This window comes from Lithobates pipiens, unplaced genomic scaffold, assembly GCF_037356315.1.
Source record: "Lithobates pipiens isolate NorthernLeopardFrog02 unplaced genomic scaffold, aLitPip1_a1.2 Scaffold_13, whole genome shotgun sequence".
NCBI lineage: Eukaryota > Metazoa > Chordata > Amphibia > Anura > Ranidae > Lithobates > Lithobates pipiens.
In genome coordinates this window covers 4,665,030-4,690,343 of record NW_027507718.1, presented here as the reverse complement: position 1 = coordinate 4,690,343, position 25,314 = coordinate 4,665,030, and the positions used below count along the sequence as shown (strand labels likewise).

The window sequence follows — 25,314 nt, the reverse complement described above, 5'->3', positions numbered from 1 at the left end:
GAAGAAAATTATCATATGTAACAGGTGTGCTGGCAGCACCTTTGAGTTTAAGGGATTGCTATCCAAACTGCATATAGACAGAATAAAACTAAGCATGCCAATGATGGCCAAATTTGTAGCAATTAAGTCCAGTAAGATAAAAGAATAATTATTTATATTTTTTCCAAACATTGTCCAAGTGAACAGACAGCTTGGCTCCATTTAGATCTTATCTTCTTTATCACTGCCAAATATCAATAACAGGATAATTTCTGCACTTTTTACATTTTCGCTGTTTGAGAATGAATGCGCTAGCCTGAGGTTCTTTGCCTACACAAACAGCTCATAGAACACTTTCAAAGCTTTTAATGTTCATCCTCAACTGCTCTCATTTAAAATAATAAAATAAATGACTGGTTCCAAAAACTTTTTAGTACGATGGAAAATCTCTACCACTCTTTATGCTCAGTGCCATGCACTGCCCAGTTATCACCAACATGGAACGTTTCAGTAGAGCTAAAGTGTTACTAAACCCACAATAGTAAAATCAGTCTGTATATGCAGTAAAGTATGCTTGTTATACTCACTGTGGCACCTAAGGGGTTAATCCTCTGCATTGTGTATAAAAGCTGTGTAATCCTGTCTTCTCTGATCCTCCTCTTCTTTAACTAACTCCAACCCATCTCTTGAAAGAACAGAGCATTAGGAGTCAGGCTGCACATGCTTAGTTTGGTGTGCATTACTAAAATATCTTTTTCTTGGGAGGGTGCATGTGATCAGCACAGGGCCAATCTGCACTGTCCAGACAGAAAGTCATGGACGATTGAAAACTCATATTACAAGTCACAAGACTGCTCTATACTGCTGATGAAAAAAGGTATTTAGCAGGTTATATATTTACTAAAACTATTGCACGCCCATGTTCTCTGTACTGTGGGAGACCAGATATAGTGAATGCTATACCTGGGTTTAGTAACACTTTAAAGTGACGGGGCGGAGTTGAACGGCTCAGCAGATGGCAACATAGAACCAGAGCTCTGCTGAAAACTAGCTCCAGCAACCACACAGCAACTTCACAAGGGGCGCAATCCAACCCTCTAGCACCCACTACCTTCCTGCCACCACCGGGCATTATGTCCAAGTGATGGAAGGATCTCAAACTGCCACGGAAGCTCACAGCATTCTCCACTAAAGTGAGCCCAGGCTGGCGCTGGCAGTTCCCTCCGGTATCCCACGAGGCTCTCTCCTGTTCAGTCTTTCAGCCACAGCTTGCCACACAGACCGGAGCTTTCCCATCTAATGGTGGCTAATGGCGAGTCCTCTGAACTAAGCTCTCCCTTGCCAGCCCAGTTAATTCCAGGCACAGGATGGAGACACAAACCCTCTCACAAAAAGCCCCAGCCCTTTTCCACGCTGCTCTTCTCAGACTCACAGCAGCCATCAGTGATAAATTGCTTTCCTGCCTCAGATCAACCCATCTCTGAGTAGACTATGAAGAGTATGATAATCTCACTGAAACAAACTCTCTATACTGATCTATATACAGCAGTCTCCTCACTAGCTTACAATTTACAAGCACAGGACCAACGTATCACAGACAAAGAATCTAAAATGACAGATGGCCACTGCTCATAATGAGCTAGTTTATGTCTATACAGATCATGAGGAAGAGCTTCAATTTATAAAGCTTAACCACTTGCTGACTGGCTCACGCCAATATAAGTGGGCAGAATGACATGGCTGCGCGGGGATTTGTATGTGTAAGCACAGATCCTTGTTCTGTCAGGGGAAATTACACATATTTTGTGTTCCTAGTAAGTAGGAACAACGATATGTCTCCTCCCCCAGTCAGTCCTATCCCCATACAGTTAGAAACACTAACTATTTAACCCCTTGATCTCCCCCTAGTGTTAGCCCATTCCCAACCAGTGACATTTACACAGTGATCAGTGCATTTTTATAGCACTGATCACTGTATAATTGTCAATGGTCCCAAAAATGTGTCAAAAGTGTCCGATCTGTCCACCACAATGTCACAGTACTGCTAAAAATCGCATATTGCCGCCATTACTAGTAAAAATAAAATAATAAAAATGCCATAAATCTTTCCCATAGTTTGCAGACGCTATAACTTTTGCTCAAACCAATCAATAAACGCTTATTGCGATTTTTTTTAACCAAAAATATGTAGAAGAAAATATATTGGCCTAAACTGACGAAGAAATTAGTTTTTTAACCACTTGCCGACCAGCGCACGACGATGTACGTCGACAGAATGGCACGGGCAGGCAAATGGGCGTACATGTACGTCCCTTTAAATTTGCCGCCCCGCCATCGGGAGCGCGTGTCCGGCGGCGCGCTCCCGCGCTGGTCGGGACCCCCGTGAGTCCGGTCGCGGAACCCGCGGACTCGATCGCCGCGGGCATCCCCGCGATCGTCTCACGGAGCGGCCGAATGGAGAAGTGCCGTTGTAAACAGCATTTCTCCATTCTGCCTAGCAACTAGTGACGCTGATCTCTGCTCCATGTGATTGGAGCAGAGATCAGTGTTCACTAAATGAAAGTCCAACCCCCCCACAGTTAGTAACATGCCCCTAGGAACACTTAACCCCTACACTGCCACCCACTGGTTAACCCCTTCACTGCCAGTGTCATTTACACAGGAATCACTGCATTTATATAGTAGTGATTACTGTATAAATGACAATGGTCCCAAAAATGTGTCAAAAATGTCCGATGGGTGAGCAGTCCGGTGAAGGGGAACAGGACAGACAGGGGGATGGGAGGAGCCGCTGACACGTAGCAGCCGCCGGAGCGGCGTGCGTCCTCTTCCCTCGTCGTCCCCGCCTCCCGCCTTCCGTGTCGACCGCACCGCCCGCCTGCCACCAGCTGTTCGCCTGCACGAGATAGAGCGGACGCCCCAGGTGAAGACAGCACAGAGAGAGCGGGCAGAGTGAGCGTTTCCCTGTGAAGCAGGGACACAGCGGTAGGACGGCAGCAATGTGCGGAGCCCTGCGCCCCCCCCCCCCTCTCCACTGAGCCGACCTGACTCCACGGACATCTCTACCCCCTCACGCGTAGGTAAGGTCACGGACCAGATAACAGTGACAGAGCAGAGGAGCAGCGGAGCGGTGAGGTGAGCAAGTAATGTGGATGAAAGAAGGGGGGATGGACGGTTGACCTCTTGTGTATCGCTGCTCACTGAAGCTGACTGAAAGTATTGATGAAACGGCTCTTTTTTAAAGTGATAAGGCGAATAGTTATAACCCTCCTAATGATCGCTATCAGTGTGACGCTCACTACCAGACCACCGGATTGGTATTAATCTTGTCTGATCAGTTGGATATAAACCCTGTAGGACGAGAAGTTGTGTGAGGTGGATGGATATATGAAGGGCAGACAAACAGCCATGCAGTGTGGAGTTTTCTCTCTCTTTTACATACATTTCTCATACAGAGGCACAAAGTAGTGAGGCCGGTTAGCGCTTGCTTGCGACTATCTGCCCCTTTGCCTATTCGACAGTGGATCGGCAGGTAGACACAGGTGGCAAATGCAGGTATTGACGCGGGAATTGAACTACGGCATATACCTGTGACTAAAAGGGACTAAAAGGGAAGTCCACTGCTCGTCAACAGCATCTGCTGTCACCCGTTGGCAGACTGGCATAAGGGGGAAGAACTACACCATTGTGCGCTGCCCCACTTCGCGAAAGAAGGAACGGGGAAGGGGAAGAAAGGAAAAACTTCCAGGCAAAATAATTCTCTTCAGCACCCTTCCCTAATTGATAGTAGTGCCCCGCTCCTAGAAAGTGATGTAAGCAACCTGTACCCCACAAAGAGTTATAGGAAAAGGAAAAGGACCTTAGCCCTGGAAAAGGTCTTGAGTCTCTGGAGCTGACCCACTACAAAAGGAGTATGCGGGGGAAAACGAACAAAAGGGGAGGGGCGGGACCTACTAGTCCTGGGGGGATACAACGATATCTGGTGGGGGAGACAAGTACGATGGAAAACAGCCAGGAAACCCCCAGCCAGAAGACATTAAGAAAATCAGGCGCGGGCATCAGTAAAACTATGGAGACGGGAGAGGGGCGGGGAGCGGAAAAACCTAAGGACTTTGCCCAACTCGCACTAGGATGGGGGGGGTTAGCTCCCGAGAAGATGACAAGGTTAAAAGAAGGGAAGAATCGGGGAGAAAAGGAGAGGCCCCTCCCCAACCCGAAACTCAACCTGAAACTCAATTTGATATAGAAGGAGACCCAGTGCTGGCGGAGCCACAAGCGACCCTGGGCATGCTGAAAGAGATATTTACAGAGGCATTGTCTAAAGTAGAAACTTCACTTAAATCCGATATAGCTGGGATAAGGGCGGACATTGGCCTAGTACTAGGCAGGGTGGAGGAAATGGAGGAAAGAATGAATGGGTATGAACAGAAACTGAGGGACCTAAGCGAACAAGTGAAATCAGCCCAAAAGATAAATAGAGCAATCCTATATAAAATCGAGGATCAGGAAAACCGCGGAAGAAGGAAAAACTTAAGGATAAAAGGTTTGGAAGAAAAATTTAAAAATGAAGATCTCCCTAAGGTGATGCGGGCCCTGTTTAATCCCATCCTAGGAAGAGCGGAGGATGAAATACTAAAAATAGACAGAGTACACCGAGTCTTGGGATATCGGCCCCAAGCCACAGAAAAACCAAGAGATGTAATAATCAGATTTCATTTCTATGAGGAAAAGGCGCTAGTACTGGGGAATGTCCGAAAGAAGGACAAGATTATGTTCCAGGAATCGGAGATACAGATATTCTCAGATCTGGCGGGGGAAACACTGAGGAGAAGAAGGCTTCTTAAACCCCTGACAGATCTGATGAGGTCATTAAATGTTCCCTATCAATGGGGATTTCCAGCATGTCTTAGGGGAAGGAGAGACGGCCGCACTGCAGTATTAAGGTTCCCAGAGGACTTAACGGACTTTTGTAATAGGCTAGAAATCCCCCCACCATCAATTCCAGGATGGGAGGAGGGGGGGGGGAATAACGGAAGCAGTGGGGCCATGCAGTGGTCTAGGGTCAGGGACAGGGGGGGGAGAGACGGGGTATAATCACCATCAGTGGGGAGCGGGGGGTGGGGGCGGGGGAGGGGGCGCGGGTGCTTCGATAGGCTGTGATCGAGGCGGCCCTCCCAAAGAAAGCTGGGCGGGCAAAAGGTGACCTGTGGGTCACCGGGACACCTATGCGAGGAACAAAAATGGAATTTGTTCACTCCTCTGAAGGGAGGAGGGGGGGAGGGGGGTGGGGGAGGGTTAGGGAGGGAGGGGGTCGGGAAGGGGGAGGGTGGAAGGGGGGGGTGGGATGGGGGGCAATCTCTCTCTCAAATAGGGGACATGTACTCTCTCTCGCGCTCTCTCGTCTCCCCCTCCTCTCGCTCCCCGCGTTGACCTCCGGCGGGGGGGGGGCTTCCGCCCCCCCCCCCGGCGGGGGGCGGGGGGTGGGGGGAGGGGAGGAGGATGAGCGAGATATGACAAGGTTGAATTTGATAACATACAATGTGAGGGGTATAAGTACTCCCCAAAAAAAGTTTAGAGTAAACAAGGAGCTAGAATTATACGGGGCGAATGTGATCTGTCTGCAGGAAACGCATATGTCACACGAGGCTAGAGGGAGATTGACATCTTGGAAGTTCCCTACATGGTTCTATGGTGACTCTACTACATGCTACGCTAGGGGGGTAGCAATAGGATTCGAGAGGAGTGTCAGGTTCGAAGTTGAGAAACAAATGGCCGACCCGGAAGGGAGATTTTTGTTCATAAGGGGAAGAATCTCGGATGGAGTATACACATATATGCCCCAAATAGGGACCCAGATAAATTCCTAAGGAAGGTCCTGGACTTATTGGCAGAGTTCAGAAAAGGTAAACTGATAGTGGCGGGGGATCTGAATATGTGCATCGACCCTCGGGTGGACTCTTCAGCGGGGTCCCCCCGATGGACGGGGCTCAGATATAAAAAGATAAAGGCTATGCTTTTAGAATTTCAGTTGGTCGACGCTTGGAGGATTAAACATCCAAATAGCAGAGACTATACCTTCTACTCATCGGTGCATGGGACATTTACACGAATCGACTATGTACTGATTGAACATCAAATGCTCCCAGCACTCAAAGATATAGTAATAAAACCTATCTCCCTATCTGACCATGCCCCAGTTATGGTACAGCTGGAGCTAGCAACAGACCAGGCCAAAAGAGAGACATGGAGATTAAATGAAGCGCTAATTCAGGACCCAGAGACTAGAAGTAGGATCGAAACAGAGCTGGAAGAGTTCTTTATAAGAAATGACTCCCCAGAGGTTACGAGGGGTACGATATGGGAGACCCACAAAGCATTTATAAGAGGAATTTTAATAAGCATCGGGACAGGGAAAAAAAAGGAAACAGGGAAAAGGCTACAAGAGTTAAATAAGGAGATTTGGGAATTGGAGCAACGAACAAGACCAAAGGGGATCCCAGAGAGAGTAGAACTAAAAGATAAGAAGCTAGAATTAGAAGGACTTATGGAGAAGGAAAGGGTGCGAGTCAACCACTGGGCAGAGAGTATAAGATACCAGGAGGGGAATAAATCTGGGAAATGGTTAGCAAGAGTAGTGCGGGAGAGAAGAAATGTGTCCTTTATATCAAAAATAAAAAATGAAAAGGGGGAAATGAAGCACTCCACTCCTGAAATCGCAACGGTCTTTCATGGTTATTATAGCCAGTTATATAAGGTAGGACAGGGAAAGGAGAAAAGCAGGAATAAAAAAGATAATAGCGAGTACCTAACAGGAATAGAGTTCCCTACAGTTCCAGAGGATGAGTTAGAGAGGTTAGACGCCCCGGTAACGGTAGATGAGGTGGTGCGGGCAATAAGGGGGATGGCAATCGGGAAGAGGCCAGGCCCGGATGGGTTCCCAATCCTTTATTACAAAAAGTTTGAAAAAATACTGGCGCCCAAACTATGCGAGTATATGAACGCAGTCGCAGAAGGGGAAGAACTTAGGGAAGAAGCACTGATGGCTTACATAACCTTGATATTAAAGGAGGGGAAGGATCCAACAACCCCGGGGAGTTATAGACCGATCTCTCTTCTGAATACGGATGTGAGGATATTTTCAAAAGTGATAGCAGAAAGGCTAAAACCATTACTACCCCAATGGGTCCATAGCGATCAAACGGGGTTTGTCATGGGAAGGGAGGGTAGAGATAACTGCCTTAAAACCCTCATGTTGATCCATGGAGTGGAAAGCAGCGGATCCCCAGTCGCCCTGTTATCAGTGGATGCTGAAAAAGCATTTGACAGGGTCGACTGGGGCTTCATGTTCGAGACCTTAGGATATCTGGGATTAAAAGAAAAAACATTGCGATGGATAAAAGCATTTTACTCCCACCCGACGGCAAAAATAAAAATTAACGGTAACCTTTCCCCAGTAGTAAAGCTATATAATGGAACCAGACAGGGGTGTCCTCTGTCTCCAATGCTGTTTGTTCTGGCCTTGGAACCCTTGTTGGTCTCGATTAGGAAAAATGAAGATATAAGGGGAGTGAGAATTGGTAGAGAAGAGTATAAGGTGTCTGCGTATGCAGATGACATATTATTTTATGCTTCAGAACTCAGGGTGACTCTCCCAAATATAATTAAGGAGATCCATAGATATGGGAGGTTGACAAATTTTAAGATCAACATGTCAAAAACTGAAATTCTGAACATAACAGTACCTAAAAAAGAACAAGAGGAACTCCAGAGCTCTTTCCCCTTTATTTGGTGTAGGGAGGAGCTGAGTTATCTGGGGGTAAGAATTACGCCCACATTGTCATCTGTATACGCGGCCAATTATACATATATATTAAATAAGGTCAAAGAATGTTTTAAAAGTATGAGATATAAACCCTTGTCACTAATAAGGAGAGTAAATGCGTTAAAAATGTTCATTTTACCAAAATTGACATATATGTTCCAAATGATCCCAATAAAAGTTCCGCAGGAGTTCTTCACGAAACTTAAAACTCTAACTTTAAAATACATATGGGGACGTAGGAATCCCAGGATCTCTTATGCGACTCTGGAAAGGGGGAAAGTAGGAGGGGGATTAGCAGCCCCAAACTTTAGAAGATACTATCAGGCAGCAGTAATCTCACGAGTGGTGGATTGGGTGTATGACAAAGGGGATAAAGGGTGGGTAAATATGGAGAAAACACAAAGCGGAGTTAATCTAGGAAAAAGGATCTGGATACCAAGGGATTTTCGCGATTTGGGGAGGAGCACTAATCCACTAACTACTAATTTGTTCAAAACAGGGGATAAAGTGGGCGAATCAAATCACTGGCAGTACAACTCACCTTTAATTTCTTTATTAGACACAAGTTTTTTTAAACCAGGGAAGGAGGAATTTGTTTATTTCACTAGATGGGCAAAAAGAGATGATATTTTACTGAAAGATGTGATGAACGGGGATAGATTTTGCACTTTAGGAGAAATAAGACAAAGATGGGGAAGTAGGAACTTAGATAGCTGGAGATATGCACAAATTAAACATTTTGTTCAGACCTTGCCTCGGCCACTCCGAGGGACAGGAGATCTCAGACCAATGGAGAGAATGCTCTCGGATTCAAGCTGCAAGAAAAAAAGTATGTCCAAAATTTATAAAATCTTACAGGAGGAAGAGGACCCAGGGGAACCACTATTCCTGAAAAAATGGGAAGAAGAGTTGGGCTCCGTGGGGGATAAGGAACGCAGAAAGAAGATCTTAAGAATAGCAGGTACAATATCTAGGGACAATATGTCATTAGAGATGTCATTTAAATTAATGGCAAGATGGTATGTTGTCCCACAAAGAGCGCATAAGAGGAGAGCAGGTATATCAGCACTATGTTGGCGGGGCTGCGATAAGGTGGGAACCTTTGCACACATATGGTGGGAGTGTGGAAAGATTGGCCCATACTGGGAGAAAATTATAGAAAATATTCTCCGAATAACAGGGGAAGAGGTAAAAAAGGAACCATGGACATGCCTGTTTCACGATACTGACAAAACACTGGGGGAATATAAAAACTCATTGATCCCTCACTTATTGATTGCAGCAAAAAGCCTGATCCCAAAGAAATGGGGCACCCCCGAACCCCCATCTATGAGGGAATGGTTAGGCAAAATAGAGTGGGTAAGATCAATGGAGGAATCAATATCTAGAAGAGGGGACCAAGTGGAAACTTACTTCAGTAAGTGGGGAAAATGGCTGGAGTTTAAGAAAACAAGGGAATATCTCAGAATGAGTGGATCCGAGGGGAAATGAGGGGGGGAGCGCGGGGGAGAGAAGGAGAGAGAGAGAGAGGGGAGGGAGGGAGCGGGTTTAGGGGGGGGGGTTGGGGATAGATACGAAAATGGAATGGGTAGCATACTTTTTGTAATATACTTCTTCTCTGAAACCTTAATAAAATAAACAAAGAATTAAACAGAGGAAAATGTTAAAAAGGTTTGCATGTGATGTGAAAATAGCACTGCCAACAGGCAAAATGGTGGCGATAAGAAGAAGGAACTAAGGTAACAAGGGCGCAAAGTTAGCCACAATTTGATGAAGAGAGACCATGGCGTGCTATATACTGATGCAAAAAAAAAAAAAAAAAAAAAAAAAAAAAAAAAAAAAAAATGTCCGATGGGTCCCCCACAATGTCGCAGCCACAATAAAAATCGCTGATCGCCGCCATTACTAGTAAAAAAAAAATAATAAAAAATTATTAATAGAAATGCTATAAAACTATCCCTATTTTGTAAACGCTATAACTTTTGCGCAAAGCAATCAATAATCGCTTATTGCGATTTTTTTCACCAAAAATATGTAGAAGAATACGTATCGGCCTAAACTGAGGGAAAAATGTTTTTTTATATATTTTTGGGGGATATTTATTATAACAAAAAGTAAAAAATAATGCGTTTTTTTCAAAATTGTCGCTCTATTTTTGTTTATAGCGCAAAAAATAAAAACCGCAGGGGTGATCAAATACCACCAAAAGAAAGCTCTATTTGTGGGAAAAAAAGGACGTCAATTTTGTTTGGGAGCCACGTCGCACGACCGCGCAATTGTCAGTTAAAGCGACGCAGTGCCGAATCGCAAAAAGTGATCTGGTCTTTGACCAGCAAATTGGTCCGGTCTGAAAGTGGTTAAAAACATTTTTGGGATATTTATTATAGCAAAAAGCGAAAAATATTGTTTTTTTTTTAAACTATTGCTCTTTTTTTGTTTACAGAGCAAAAAATAAAAAACTGCAGAGGTGATCAAACACCACCAAAAGAAAGCTCTACTTGTGAGAAAAAAAATAACGTAAATTTTGTTTGGGTACAGCGTCGCAAACCGTGCAATTGTTAGTAAAAGCGACGCAGTGCCAAATTGTAAAAAGTGCTCAGGTCCAGAAGGGGGTAAAATCTTTCAGGGCTGAAGCAGTTAAACTTGGAGACCTAGAGGATAGGTCGAGACAAAACAATATAAAATTCCAAAACATCCCTGAAGAGGTCCAAAAACCAGAGCTGGTGCAACACTTGTAGAATTTGATGCGTTCTCTAATTCCAGACCTATCAAAAAAAAGACATGGAAATTGATAGAGCCCATAGGCTCCCAAAACCATCTCATCTACCAGCATCCACAGCTAGAGATTTAATTTTGATTCCCGAGGAAGCCCAGCTGCCCACCCTTCCTACTTCCTTTCACATGGAATCTGAGTGGGACTACCAAAATACTTAAAGGACCTAACTAACTACTTTGCTAGATTTAAACGGCCTACCTGGATAGTTCCTTAAACATTAACCTTCCTTCTGGTTATACCCATATCATTACATTATGTTTAGATACCTACCAAAGACTGTTATCACTCTGTCTACAACTGTACCGGGAGCTGAATCACATTTTCTAACCTTCTCCACCTTAGCCTAATTGCTTCTCCCTGAGATCCCAGTCTCCTCACCATCTTCATCTCACCATGGATTTTAAGCTTGTGTCCCTGAATGTTAGGGGTCTTAATAGTCCCCAGAAACTAGCTGCTCTGCAGAAATACCCTACAGGCCAACATCTTATTTGTACAGGAGACGCACTTTGCCCTGACTAAAGCTCAGACATTCAAGCTTAAACATTATGATCACCTGATTCTTGCCTCAGGACCCACAAAAAAATGAGGTATTGATAACCATTGAAGACTCTTTCATTCAAAATCCACCAAACACATATAGACCCGCAAGGCCGCTATATCATCCTGGTATGTGACATCAACCAGACCACCTACACACTTGTGAATGTCTATGTTCCCAACACAAAACAGATTTGCTACTATTAAAACCTTTTGAAGAAATTGGAAACCAGAAGGAAAGGCAATGTAATTATAGGAGGGAGACTTTAACACCCCGGGGGGGACCACACCTTGGATTCTTCTTCAGGCCCATGACATTGCTGACCAGCCTTGAAATCCCTCTACCATGCTCCCGATTTGTATGATGTGTGGAGATGCCAACATGGCTCAGAGCAAGACTTTAGATATTTCTCTCCCTTCCATCTCTCATACTCTCGTATAGACTACTTTATTGTTGATAAATGGACTCTCCACAATGTGACTTCATCGGCCATTGGAACCATCATATGGTCCGATCATGCCCCTATTTCATTGTCACTAGGGTCTCCTCAGGTTGGGGCACCTTGCCTGTGGAGATTCAATGCCTTCCTCCTGGCAAATCCAGATGTTTATCAGAGCATTACTGAGGCTCAACACTCTTTCTTTGAACTCAAAGACTTACCAGATACTGACCGATTTATTTTATGGGCCTCATATAAAGACTACATGTGTGGGACACACATCAAGTAGAATAGCAAAATCAGGAACCAGAGGACTAAGCAGGTTGATGAGGATGTACGTCTGATAGAAAGCTTAGAGGTGCAAAATAAACGGTCACCCTCCCCTCACCTAACCAATGATCTATTCCTGTCATGGCAGAAACTACGCTCATTGCTGTTACTAAAAATTTAGTCTAACTTGAAATTTACCAAGGCTTATTATTACTCCCTAGGGAACAAAGCTGGAGCACTCCTATCTTGCAGAGTTAAACCGCAGCCCGCAAAAAACAAAATTACCTCACTTAACCACCCCACCTCAAAATACTTCCTAACCAACACCCAAGAGATTGCTGGTGCATTTAGCAACTACTACTACTCTCTCTACAATCTCCACAAAGTCCACTTCACCCCACAACCTACAGAAAAAGCTATCAAATAATTTGTAGACTCCACTGACCTGCCATCTCTGAATTCTTCCCAATGAGATTAACTCTCTCAACTATTTTCTGATACAGAACTTCTTCAAGCAATTAAAACCATGGCATCTCACAAGTCCCCAGGTGAAGGTGGCTTTAAAAAAAAATTTTTACAAGCACTTTTGCTAACTTACTATCGCCACATTTGACTAGCCTCTTCAGTCATGCTGCATCCTCTGGTTCCTTGCCAAATGACTTACTGTGCTCAGTGATTACTACTATTCCTAAACCGAGGAAAGACCCACTATCTACAGTCAACTATAGGCCAATATCCCTATTGAATACAGACATTACGTTACTAGCTAAAGTGATTGCCTGCAGAATACAAGCTTTTCTCCCCTCTCTAGTGCACCCAGACCAGGTTGGTTTTATACCAGGCAGGCAAGCACCGGATGCCACTATTTTCCACACTATCTGCACAAAAACACCTTCTCTGCTGCTCTTCTTGGACGCACAGCACAAACTTAGCCTCTTTGTGGATGATGGTATACTTTTAATTACCAACCTGTCCCAACCACCAGCAGCAATTCAGGAGGTTTTACAAGAATTTAGCTTAGTGTCCTACTATAAACTCAATGCCCCAACCACTGATCTCCCAGCTGCAGAATTTTTTTTCGCTTGTATGGGCAGACCAATCTATTCCCTACTTAGGAATTCAACTAACCTCCTCTAATAGGCAGCTGTTTCCTCCAAAACCTTCCCCTACTTTTAAGTTCCCTCCGCCTTACTGGTGTCTACAAACTAGGTTGAATAGCTTCTTTCAAAATGCTAATTTTGCCAAAGCTTCTTTATTTTTTGGCACTCTAATTATGCCTTAGGCCGCGTACACACGGGCGGACTGTTCGTCCAACTTTGTCCGCTGAACAGTGTTTCAGCGGACAGTCCACTCGTGTGTGGGCTTCAGCGGACAGTTTCAGCGGACAGTCTGACGAACAAAGTTTTTCGGAATTTCCGTAAGACTGTCCGCTGAAACTTGGTTTGAGCGGACAGTCCGTCGTGTGTAGGCTTGTTCGGCAAACTAAGTCTCGCGCATGCTCAGAAAGAATTTACACGGCGAAGGTTGCATTGCAGTGTATCGGACGCCGAATTTCTCGTCCCGTCGTACGTGCCGTTCACGTCATCGCGCAAGTATTCAGCGGACTGTTCGTTCGTCGTGTGTGGTCAAGTCCGCTCATGCAAATTTTGAACGGACTGTTTGTCAAACTGTTTGACGAACCTAGTTGGGCGGACAGTCCGCCCGTGTGTATGCGGCCTTATACTAAATGTATATGTAATTGAAAACCACCACACTTTTCTAACTCTACCTTAACCAATCATGACCACATGGGAGGTGTTGGATTACCTCACATTTGTACCTACTATCATGCCACAGCTCTAGACCAAATTTACTATTGGTGGAATCAAACCCCAGAAAAAATATGATCCATCATAGAGACCTTGCTCTATCCACATAATGGGCTAGTCAATTCCCTCCCTCTAACTGCAAGAGGTTTACCTCCTCTTCTAGCACCATTTCCCGACATCACTGCATCCTTGGAGGCTTGGAAGCAACTCTCCTCAGCACACGTATCTTCTATCCCTATCTGCAAACTCTCAATCCCTCTGAGGGCTCTAAGCACACATATACATGACTTATCAATGCATCACTGGCAGTCACGTGGCATCATGACACTATTAGACCTTATGATAGACAAGATCCTAAAACCATTTGACACCCTTTGCAGCCACAGACATCTAAAACTACATGAGAATAGCCCACTTCCTCAACTCTTCTAAATTACCACCAACAAAGATCACAGAACTCATATACAACTTTCTCCCACACCTATCCTATCTCAAAAGAGGTAATGCATCCTTCTAGAAGGTCCTAAACAACCATCAACCATACACACAGGTCACTTCCCTAACAAAATGGATGAGGGAACTTAATGAACCATGTACACCTACGTGCATTCAGAGAAACTTACAAAGCCTTCCACTGTTCCAACCATTGGGAGGCTTACCAGAAAACTCTTCACCGGTGGTACTTAGCCCCATGCAAGCTCTCACAGATATACCCTAGTACCTCCCCCAACTGTTGGAAACATTGTGGCAGCATTGGCTACCTAGCCCATACTCTTTGGTTCTGTAAATCACTTACATCCTTCTGGAAACAAATATTTGTTATGTTTTCTTTTATCACGGGCCAAATTATCACCCCCAACCTGGCCTTAACACTACTGCATATTGGCATAAAGAAATTTACCCAAAACATCAGATCTATAGTGATACACTTGTTACTAGCTGCTAAACTAAATATTACCAGACTATAGAGAACCACAGATGCCTCAACACTGTTCACAGAGGTCTCCGACCTTAACTTCCAGTGTGAGATGGAAAAGATGATAGCTAGAAAAAACAGACAAATGGAGAAATTCATCTCCAACTGTTCCTCTTGGCTTACACAACAGAAGTGTATAGCGCAGACCTAGATTTTACACATTTTGTTCAATGCTCATATGATCTTTTGTTTTCAAAAGTTTTATTGAAAAGAAATAAACAGAGTTACAATATATGGGTATTGGAAAATTCCCATGCAGAACCATACAAAAGGAAAGCAATATTACATATCGATAGTCCAGTACAGTATGGAAGAATAGAGATAAACATCAACTGTTAATGTAATTATATATAACCAGTGGTGGGATATATATTCCTGAACTAAACCTCTGCATGGATCAGGCATATCCTTGAGGGCCGTAACCACTGTATTTGCCAAAATCAAATGTAAACCACGGCCAATAAAAACGAGGTGAAATAAAAGAAAACAACTACAAGAAAGGCATAAAACATAAAAGAGGGAAAGGGAGGAAGAGAGACTAGCGTAGTTAATTCAAAAGTCTAAATATAAACCATGGATTCCATTTAGCATCATATAGTGGGATAGAGTCATGAAGGGTATGGTATATTTTCTCAGAATGCATCATAAGATCAACTCGAGATAAAACTTGTGCAAGTGGAAGGGAGGGGGACTTCCAGTTGAAAGCAATAGACCATAGCATGGCCAGGCAAATCGTATGAATCAAGCCTCTCAGAGGTCTAGGGACATCCGGTGGGGATTGAAACAACAGGGCATGATTCGCTTTTAAGGTTATATGGAAGCCTGCTACCTTATTAATGATGTCAAAGAGATGTTGCCATATGGGTTGTATCCGGTCACAGTCCCAAAAAATGTGTTTAAAAGAGCCAGGAAGGGGGCAACCCCTAAAGCAGCTGTCCGGAGCCTGTGGGAAGAATTTATGTATTCTAAGGGGAGTATAATACCACCTGGTGATCACCTTTATAGCTGTTTCCCTAACCGATAAGGATTTCGTACATTGGCACATATTGCGCCAGTTGTTCTCCCAGTCAATTGGGTCATTCGCATCCCCCAGTTCCTGTTCCCAATTGGATCTATATTTCAGATCACTCTTATCAGTTTCTGCTTCAAGGACCTTATAAAGCAAAGAGATCAACCCTTTCTGTCTAGGAGCTGTATGACAGATCTCCTCAAATGTAGTCAGGGAAGTGGAGTAGGGGCCTGGGTAATGATGGAGAAAGAAATGTCGGAGTTGCAAAAAGTGGAGGAACTCAGTATGAGGAATCTGAAATCTAGCTTGTAAGTCCTGAAATGTGGTGAAGTTCGAATCCACTATAAAGTCCTTAAGGGAGATTAAACCCAGCTCAATCCAAAGACGGAAAGCACTCAGGTGGTTGTGTGATGTCAGGAACCTGGAGTCCCCCAAAAAAGAGGCGCCACCAGGAGCCAGAGATACCAGACCATATGAATGCTTATATCTGTGCCAAAGAAGCATACCATCTGAGACAATCATATTCCTATAGGACTTAGTGTGGTTAGCCAAGGGAGGGGTCCACATCATACCAGGTAGAAACAAGGGCTTTACAGATTCTTGTTCGAATTAAACCCATGGGACCCTGGAGTTCCTAATATTCCATTGAGCCTGTTGTGAGAATCTGCTGGCCACATAATATAGCCAGAGCTGTGGGACCCCTAAGCCCCCTCTGCTCATATGATCTTTAACCTGGTGATTTCTATCTTTATCTAACCTCCTCCTCTTTGCTCCCATCCTTCCCTTCCCTCCCCCTTTTTTCATATCTTCCTCCAATCTGTCTGGAATAATTTTGATTAGCTCTACACAACTTCATCGAAGCATAATTTTTCTTTTACTTTTCTGCATTTGTTAAAACCTAATAAAAACTATTGGATTTAAAGTGACACAAAACATTATCCTTATTCTCTAAAAATAATCTGTACACATCCACTACAGGCACTGCCCCTGCAATCTATTTTTCATGTACTGAAAATCTGTAACGCTGTCTTTCTAATGACTGGCTTCTGTTGAATGGTTTTGCTGGAAAACCAGATTTTTATCAGCATTTGCAGCCAATGGCTGCATGTGCTGATTTGTGTATCCGATGAGGGGGAGTCCCAGTTGTTAGAATACAATAGAGCAGCGGGAGAGAAACCTGCATCAACCTCACTTGTATTGATGCGGGGATCTGACAGTTTTTTGTGTTCAACCTGCTGGTTGAATGAAAAACTACCTGTGTATATTGAACCTAAAGCCCCATACACACGAGAGGACTTATGTCCGACAGACTTCCGAAGGAGTTCCGTCGGAGTTCTGCCGGAGTTCCGACAGAGTTCTGACGGACTTTTCGGCTGAACGGACTTGGCCACACACAATCACACTAAACTCCAACGGATTCGAACGTGATGACGTACGACTGGATTCGAATAAGGAAGTTCATAGCCAGTAGCCAATAGCTGCCCTAGCGTTGGTTTTAGTCCGTCGGAATAGCATACACACGAGCGAATTTTTCGAAGGGACCGGGTCCGGCGGAGTTCCTTCGGGAAAATTTGAAGCATGTTCCATATTCTAAAGTCCTTCGGACTTTGGCGAGTCAAAAGTCTGTTGCAGCCCACACACGATCGAATAGTCTGACGGAATCAGTCCGTCGGACTTTGGATGTTGAAAAGTCCGCTCGTGTGTACGGGGCTTTACTGTGTTTTTCTGCCACCTTGTGACATCCTCAGTATGCTCCCAAACCTCTCTTTTTTTTCCATTCAGTTATGTTTCTTTGGAAAAAGCCATGCGTGTTAGTTGCAATCATCTGCACTGCTTTATATGCATTACACATCCGATAGTCCAAAGGCTAATAGTTCCTAGTTCATCTCAGGAGTGAGCAAGAGAGGGTGGCTACATTGCTACATACAGTGGGACCATGGCAAATGAAAGTAGCCACCTCTAAAGCCCCAACCACACTATCAGTTTTTCCTTCGTATTTACCAAAACCATATAATATGAGGTCAGATTGAGGTCATAATATGAGTTTCAATTTGTATGCAATCAGGCAGACCCTTGCACTACGTGGTTTTGGTAAACCTGAAGAAAAAAATCCGCAGAAAATCCGAGAGTGTATGGGGCATTGCAGTTGGATCACAGCAATTAAAAAAAGGAATTTGGAGGTTTGGAGGAGGCTGAGAATCATAGAAGGTACCTATTTGATATATTTGTTATGAATACATGCCTAAATAGATTTTTTTCCAGAGTTTAATGTCACTTTAAGGTAAGGTTAGTGTATTGCTGGTCTAATAGTTGTCTGGTCTATAGCCTCAAACACACTACCAGTTTTTTCTTTGTTCAACCCAGTGGGCTGAATGAAAAAGACATGACAGCTCAGGTCGGATAAGCTGTATTAACTATGCGATGTTAGTACAGCGATCTCCCCTGCTGTTCTATTGTGTTCTGACACACCCCTCCCCACCCCCGTCAGAACACTCTGGTCAGCGCTCAGCCATTGGCTGAGAGTGCTTCTGTTGAAGGGGCTGGGAGACCTTTTTTGGTCATGCCCCTTCAACAGAAGCTGGCCAAAAAGCTGGCTTCTGCTGGGCCAGCTGCAGTACACAGGGGCTGAAGGTCGGCCAGTTTCTATTGAACGGCTAATGCCACCCAACATTCGGCCTGTGTGTACTAGGCTTAAGTAATGTAGTGTATAGCTGGTCTAATCAGGGCTGTCTTTAGCGCAGGGCAAACGGGGAACCTGCCCTGGGCCCAATGTTTGTAGGGGGGCCCGCACTGCTACCCGCGAATTGTGGCCCCGATAAATTTTTTGCAGAGTGCACAGAGGACACAGGAGGCTGTATTCCCGTGCTAGCCAGCTGAGAGGGGGCGGGGCCAGGAGCTCCACTGATGCTCTGACCCCGCCCCCGTGCAGCCTGTATGCTCGGAACAGAGCGGCTGTAGTGAGAGCCAGTGATCGGAGTGGGAGTGTCAGTGGAGCTCCCGGCCCTGCCCCCGGACCTCTGTATTCCCCAGCCAGTATAGAGGGGGCGGGGCCGGGAGCTCCACTGACGCTTCCACTCCAAGCACTGGCTCTCACTACAGCCGCTCTGTTACGAGCATACAGGCTGCACGGGGGCGGGGTCAGAGCGTCAGTGGAGCTCCGGGCCCCGCCCCGCCCCCTCAGCTGGCTAGTGAGGGAATACAGCCTCCAGTCCTCTTGTCCTCTGTGCACTCTGCAAAACCTTCATTGGGGCCCCAATTCACGGGTAACGGGGCCACCTACAAAGCATCAGTGGAGCTCCCGGCTGTTGTAGTGAGAGCAGAGAATGGAATCCCTCTAAATGTATGTAGTGAGTTTGGCTGCCCAGGTATGTCCTTGCACCCATAAAATGCCTAACTGCTTAAACCCTGAGCTGTGTTATTCAACTGTCAAGCTGTGCATTGCTGAAAGTTCTCTGACCATCTCCTGTAGCATGTCCGCAGTCTCTGATTGTCTCCTGCAGTATGTCCGCAGTCTCTGATTGTCTCCTGCAGTATGTCCGCAGTCTCTGATTGTCTCCTGCAGTATGTCCGCAGTCTCTGATTGTCTCCTGCTGTATGTCCGCAGTCTCTGATTGTCTCCTGCAGTATGTCCGCAGTCTCTGATTGTCTCCTGCAGTATGTCCGCAGTCTCTGATTGTCTCCTGCTGTATGTCCGCAGTCTCTGATTGTCTCCTGCAGTATGTCCGCAGTCTCTGATTGTCTCCTGCAGTATGTCCGCAGTCTCTGATTGTCTCCTGCAGTATGTCCGCAGTCTCTGATTGTCTCCTGCAGTATGCCCGCAGTCTCTGATTGTCTCCTGCAGTATGTCTGCAGTCTCTGATTGTCTCCTGCAGTATGTCCGCAGTCTCTGATTGTCTCCTGCAGTATGTCCGCAGTCTCTGATTGTCTCCTGCAGTATGTCCGCAGTCTCTTATTGTCTCCTGCAGTATGTCCGCAGTCTCTGATTGTCTACTGCAGTATGTCGCCAGTCTCTGATTGTCTCCTGCAGTATGTTGCCAGTCTTTGATTGTCTCCTGCAGTATGTCCGCAGTCTTTTTTTATTTATTAAAACGAGTTTATTGGTAAATGGCACAGTAAAGAATTACAGTTTTGGTACATTCGACAATAAAGGGCAACAGCAAACAAAAACAGCTCCGCAACACAGAAAAACACAGGCCAGATCCATTAAGACTGTGTCATTATACATATATAAGCACTTATACTGTGTGGCATAATAAACAGAGAAACAGAAAAACTATTATTCCATGAAAGCATGTCAACAGCACTCATTGGTCCCTGGTTAAAGCAAGAGGACAAATACCATGTCACAAGTTTGCTCAGTGTGTAGAAAGTAATATAGACCACCTGTACCCTTGCCCGCCTATACACTCCTTCTTCCAGGCTATCAAAGGATCAGCCCACCCGGTCCACCAAGAGTGGATCAGGTTAAAGTGGTTCTCCCCACACTGCCCACCTGGGAAACTCGTAACGAATCAGTAGAGCTAGTCCGCACAAGTGTCCGGGTTATTAAGCCAACGGTCCCAGATCCTATTGAATTTGTTTGGGCAGCCCCTGTGCGCATAAATAACTTTCTTCATCGGCAATGTTAGGTTTACCTCAGCTACCCAGGCCCTGAATGTCGGGGTTTCGGGCCGCATCCACAGCCGGGCAATCAGCTTCCTAGCACTGAATAACGTTTCTTGTATGAAAACAGCACTCGAGGGGTCAGCCGGGACATCCAGCACCAGGCCTAGCAAGCAAGTTTTAGGGTCCACCTGAAGGGGGGAACCCATATGATCGTGAAGAAATTGAACAATTTGTAGCCAGAAGGTCTGGACGTCCGGACAAGACCACACCAAGTGGTAGAAGGAGCACGGAAGTCTCCCACAACGTGGACACCCCGGCTCCTGGGAGGGTTTGTATCTGCAAATTCTGGCAGGAGTAAGATAAGATTTATGTAAGATGTACAGTTGAGTCAGTCTGTCGGTTATCCTAGGGGAAGCCTGTTTAACCTTATCTAGGATCTCCTCCCATTCCTCATTCTCCAGCGGGCCCACGTCTTCCTCCCACCTGTATCTTGCTACCTCTGCAATTCTGGATTCAGTACGTCTTCTAAGGGAGCCATATATAATAGATATTAGTTTCGAGGGCTCCTCACCAACTATAACACCCACCACTGACAGTTCTTGAGGATCAGGAAATCCCTCCTCGAATTGAGCCCGGAGGGCATGGGATAGTTGCGCATAACGAAAGATCATATGCGGGGGATCCCAAACTCTCCTTGCAGCGCCTGGAAGCTGCGTAAACCCAGTGGGGTGACGACCTGATGCAGGTACACCACCCCTCTGGAGGCCCAGAGACTCGCACCCGGCAGCCCTCGAAGATGTCCGTAGTCTTTGATTGTCTCCTGCAGTATGTCCGCAGTCTTTTATTGTCTCCTGTAGTATTTCCACAGTCTCTGATTGTCTCCTGCAGTATGTCCGCAGTCTTTGATTGTCTCCTGCAGTATGTCCGCAGTCTTTGATTGTCTCCTGCAGTATGTCCGCAGTCTCTTATTGTCTCCTGTACTATTTCCACAGTCTCTGATGGTCTCCTGCAGTATGTCCGCAGTCTTTGATTGTCTCCTGCAGTATGTCCGCAGTCTTTGATTGTCTCCTGCAGTATGTCTGCAGTCTCTGATTGTCTCCTGCAGTATGTCCGCAGTCTCTTATTGTCTCCTGTAGTATTTCCACAGTCTCTGATTGTCTCCTGCAGTATGTCGCCAGTCTCTGATTGTCTCCTGCAGTATGTCCCCAGTCTTTGGTAATCTCCTGCAGTATGTCCGCAGTCTCTGATTGTCTCTTGTAGTATGTCCCCAGTCTTTGGTAATCTCCTGCAGTATGTCTGCAGTCTCTGAACCTCTCCTGTAATATGTCTGCAGTCTCTGACACTCTCTTGTAGTATGTGTGTGTATTAATGTGCCCCTTTACTTGCTCAATTATTTAGGATTGCTCCACTGCTCAGTGAGAGGTAATGATGTGCATTAACCTGTAGCAACCAATCAGCGAACAGTAGTGATCTGCTTTAATCTCTAGTAGACAATCAGTAAGTGGTAATGATGTGCATTAACCTCTAGCAACCAATCGGCAAGCATAAATTATGTGTTGTAACCTCTAGCAACCAGCCAGCGAGCAGTAAGGATAGGCTGTAACCTCTGGCAAACAATTGCAATCACTGCGTGATCTGCTGCAGTAAACTGATTTTGAGTCTACCTGCTATTTTTTTGTATGCCTCAGAATGGAGGGGGGGGGGCCCAAGAAAATGTTTGCCCAGGGCCCAATCCAAATTAAAGACGGCCCTGGGTCTAATAGTTGTGCAAATACCCTATCTAGTACATTTAGCATGATTTCCACTTTAATCTGGCGATATACATTGAGACTGGATCAAATAACCCCTGCTGAGCTCATAACCTGGCCTCTAACAGCAAGATGTTTGGTCAAACATCGGTGGCCATACACAACCCTATATTCACAAAGATGCAACTGCTAACTTCTTTCGGAAAACAATTCTCTTATTCACCACTTAAATCTTACCTTTTCCTTTCATCAAATTCACAATATCGTCCAGTGAAATGCTTTGGGCAAGCACAGAAACTTCCTAAGACGCAAGTTCCTCCATTCATACAACAATTTCTGTTGAGTTTACTGCCTTAAAGAGACAAGGAAATTGTTACATTGACACACTTAGCAACACTGCCCATAGATAAATCTTATTTGTCTCTAGTCACCAAAGAATCTTTAAAAGGTTTACATTTATTGTCTTGTAAAGCAATACAATTAGCTGCCTGTTAGAAATGTTTGTTCAGTGAAGGCACTGTTATTTGTACAAGGATTAAAGGACAACTACAAAAGATTAGTGCCTTTTATGCTGACACTCCAAATAGATTCTAGCTTGGGGGTACTACATGTTCCTGCCTAATTATTTATGGCACTCTTAAATAGTGTTTTTTGAGAGGTACTGTGGAGCCACATAGGCCATAAAGGATGCGAGAATTTACAGCTGTCATACTCCTTGCAAGAAGGCTCAGTTTACTTGTGATTACCAGAAAGGGCTTTCCATCTCATAAAGGGTATATCCAGTTTTGCAGTCAAATTTGAGGAAACACTACTATATGTTTGTAATGTGTTCCCATTCACATTCCCATTAATGCTTTTTTTCAGAAAATATTTCTTTCTTTCTTTTAGATTTTTCCAAGGAGAAGGAGTAATGGTTGATTCTAAGATTTTCTGGACAGTCACAAATGTTTTTGACCCCAAACTATCCCTCATTAACATACAATGCAGGAGCGTGGTTTCTAAATGGTTACCTCTTTGTTAGGACAGACAGCGTTCAAATCTAGTTTACAGCTGATAATGAAGAACTGCAAATGCAGTACTGACAGGGTCAATTTTTTTTTTTTTCTACTTGTATCTACAGGTTGTAAGCTGATAATAAGGCTTATCTGTAGGAACAGTGAATATCTCCTAGGGAGGACTCCACTGCTGCCATTTTTTATGTGAAAGCGCTTAATCAACTGCTTAAATGTAAGTTTGATAATCTTTTTTAATAAATCAAATTGTTTTATGGAATTACTCTATTTGGCCATATTCTTCTATCCCGTATGTTCTCTCTGGGGAGTGTGACCTGTTCTTTGATTGGTGTATACTGGCTCCATGGGATTTGGCCTTGGACAAGATTCTCATCATCCAGCTCCAAGTTCCAGTGTTTGTCGGCCTGAGTGCTCTACAGTCGTCTTTAAGTAAAGTCTATTTGACCCTTCAGGCGTATGTCCGTTTGGGTTAAAGACGTCCAGTAAGCCTTTATCCATATCAGGTGGTGGTGTCGACACAAGGATGTACACATTTCATATATTGGAAGATTTGAGGATATTCCCATCCTTTCACCTTTTATTTCACTAAAGGGGACTTCCGATTGTCTTTCTGTGAAGGGCTACACTAGTGTTCAACAAAGGACTCTTATTTTTGTATTGGTTTCTATGTATATATGCACATGCAAATGGTATGATTAGGATCTGATTTGCGTGCTAATAATTTCCCATTTACACAGGTTATTTGGGTCTGCACACATTTATGTTTCATCTATTTTTTATAATTTTTAGCGCGACACTTTGTTCTTTATAGTGAATATCTCCTAAGCCTGCACAGTTTAAGAGCTATTCACACTGCATGCATCCGATGATGTCGCGGGTGCATGAACTCTGAAGGGATGGTATACCCGTGCCGCCCTTTCAGAACTCCATGCCGTGGTCAGTGTCGTCATCACGGTGCGGCCAATGAGACAGCCAGAGGAGGCAGACCTGGAAGGAAGACCGGGTGACAGCGAGGCACTGGAAGGCTCTGTTCTAAGGTAGATATTTCACAATGCGCTAGTATGCGATGCATACTAGCACATTATGCCTTTGTCCTGCAGGGTTTAAAAGGAAAAAAATAGGTGTGGTTTACTACCGCTTTAAAGTTTTAAACAAGTAAAGAGCACTTAAAAGGGTAACCAGAAACTTTTCATATTTTTTAAGTTATGCTACAGTGGGTTAATGTCGACATGTAACAAATATAAAGCAGGTGTTATGCCAATTTGGCTGCAAAGTGGAAATACACATTAGGGGCTTGTATAATCAAGTATGAAGGCCTGACATGGTGGTGAACATAGCTTCCTGAACAAATCACACTCCTCTCAAGAACCCTCAGCCTTAAAGGGGTTGCAAAAAACGAGCCTTTACAGTCACTTTAATGCAAGCAGCGAGCTAGTTCTTCAGAGGATTTATGCAAATATTAAAATGCCTAATGAATGGATATCTGTCTGAAGGACTGGGAAATCATGGTAAACTGCATTTGCATCTGATCACACTAGATAATGCCCACATGCGATGCTGAACATCCATGATTGAAGGAACTGAAGTCCATTGAATAAAAGGGGTTAGCCATTGACAGTTAGGCTGGGGCAAAGGGCTAGATGATGCTGGCTATCTTCCAGAGTTCCAGAGAGGAATGTCTGGTGGACTTGCGATACTTTGTAATACACATTTGGGGAAATTCATGTAGTGTCGTTTAGAATTCCATTGGAGCGGAGAACCGAAAGTGCCAATGCTTGCATCCAATTCATGTTCTTGTCGCATTTCTGCAATGGAGAAGGAGCACTGAACATTCCTTCCCCAGTGCACTCACTTCTGCACCCCGACCCCCCCCGCCACTGTGCCTGTCACACTGATGGACCTTTGACCAAGGAGTTTTATACAAGGGATGGGTGGAGCCTGATGGGGAACTGAGAGACTAGTTCCCCCCTCGGGTCCGCTCCACTTTTGATGGACAGCGCATGGGAGTGGGCAGTGGGAGATCTCTCAGTTCCCCATCACCCAATGACAAGTAATTTCCTAAATATGATTATTGACCATATATGGATAATGACATCAGCTGTATCCCCCTGACCTTTTGTTTACATCTAGTTTTCAACTATGAAAATTTCCTGAGGCAGTGCAGGGGATACATTGCTGTGTGGGAAGCTGTCACATAAAGGACAGCTTCCCAGCACAGGCAGGGCCTGCTGTGAGTACTGGCATACCTCTGTAGGCCATATCAGAGTTGACCTTAATTACTGGCAGTTTACAAAATGGAGAACTGGCAGAAATTCTTTAAGAACTCGTCGC

At 44.7% G+C, this 25,314-nt stretch overlaps 1 protein-coding gene across 1 annotated transcript in view; it reads right to left on the bottom strand.

The window, feature by feature from the left end:
- LOC143973905 (cryptic protein-like) overlaps nucleotides 1–25,314 on the bottom strand; it is a 43,824-nt gene that overhangs the window by 4,758 nt on the left and 13,752 nt on the right. The window contains exon 4 of the mRNA XM_077474788.1: nucleotides 22,208–22,322. Coding sequence (XP_077330914.1) covers nucleotides 22,208–22,322 — 115 coding nt within the window. The remainder of the gene's footprint in view (nucleotides 1–22,207; nucleotides 22,323–25,314) is intronic.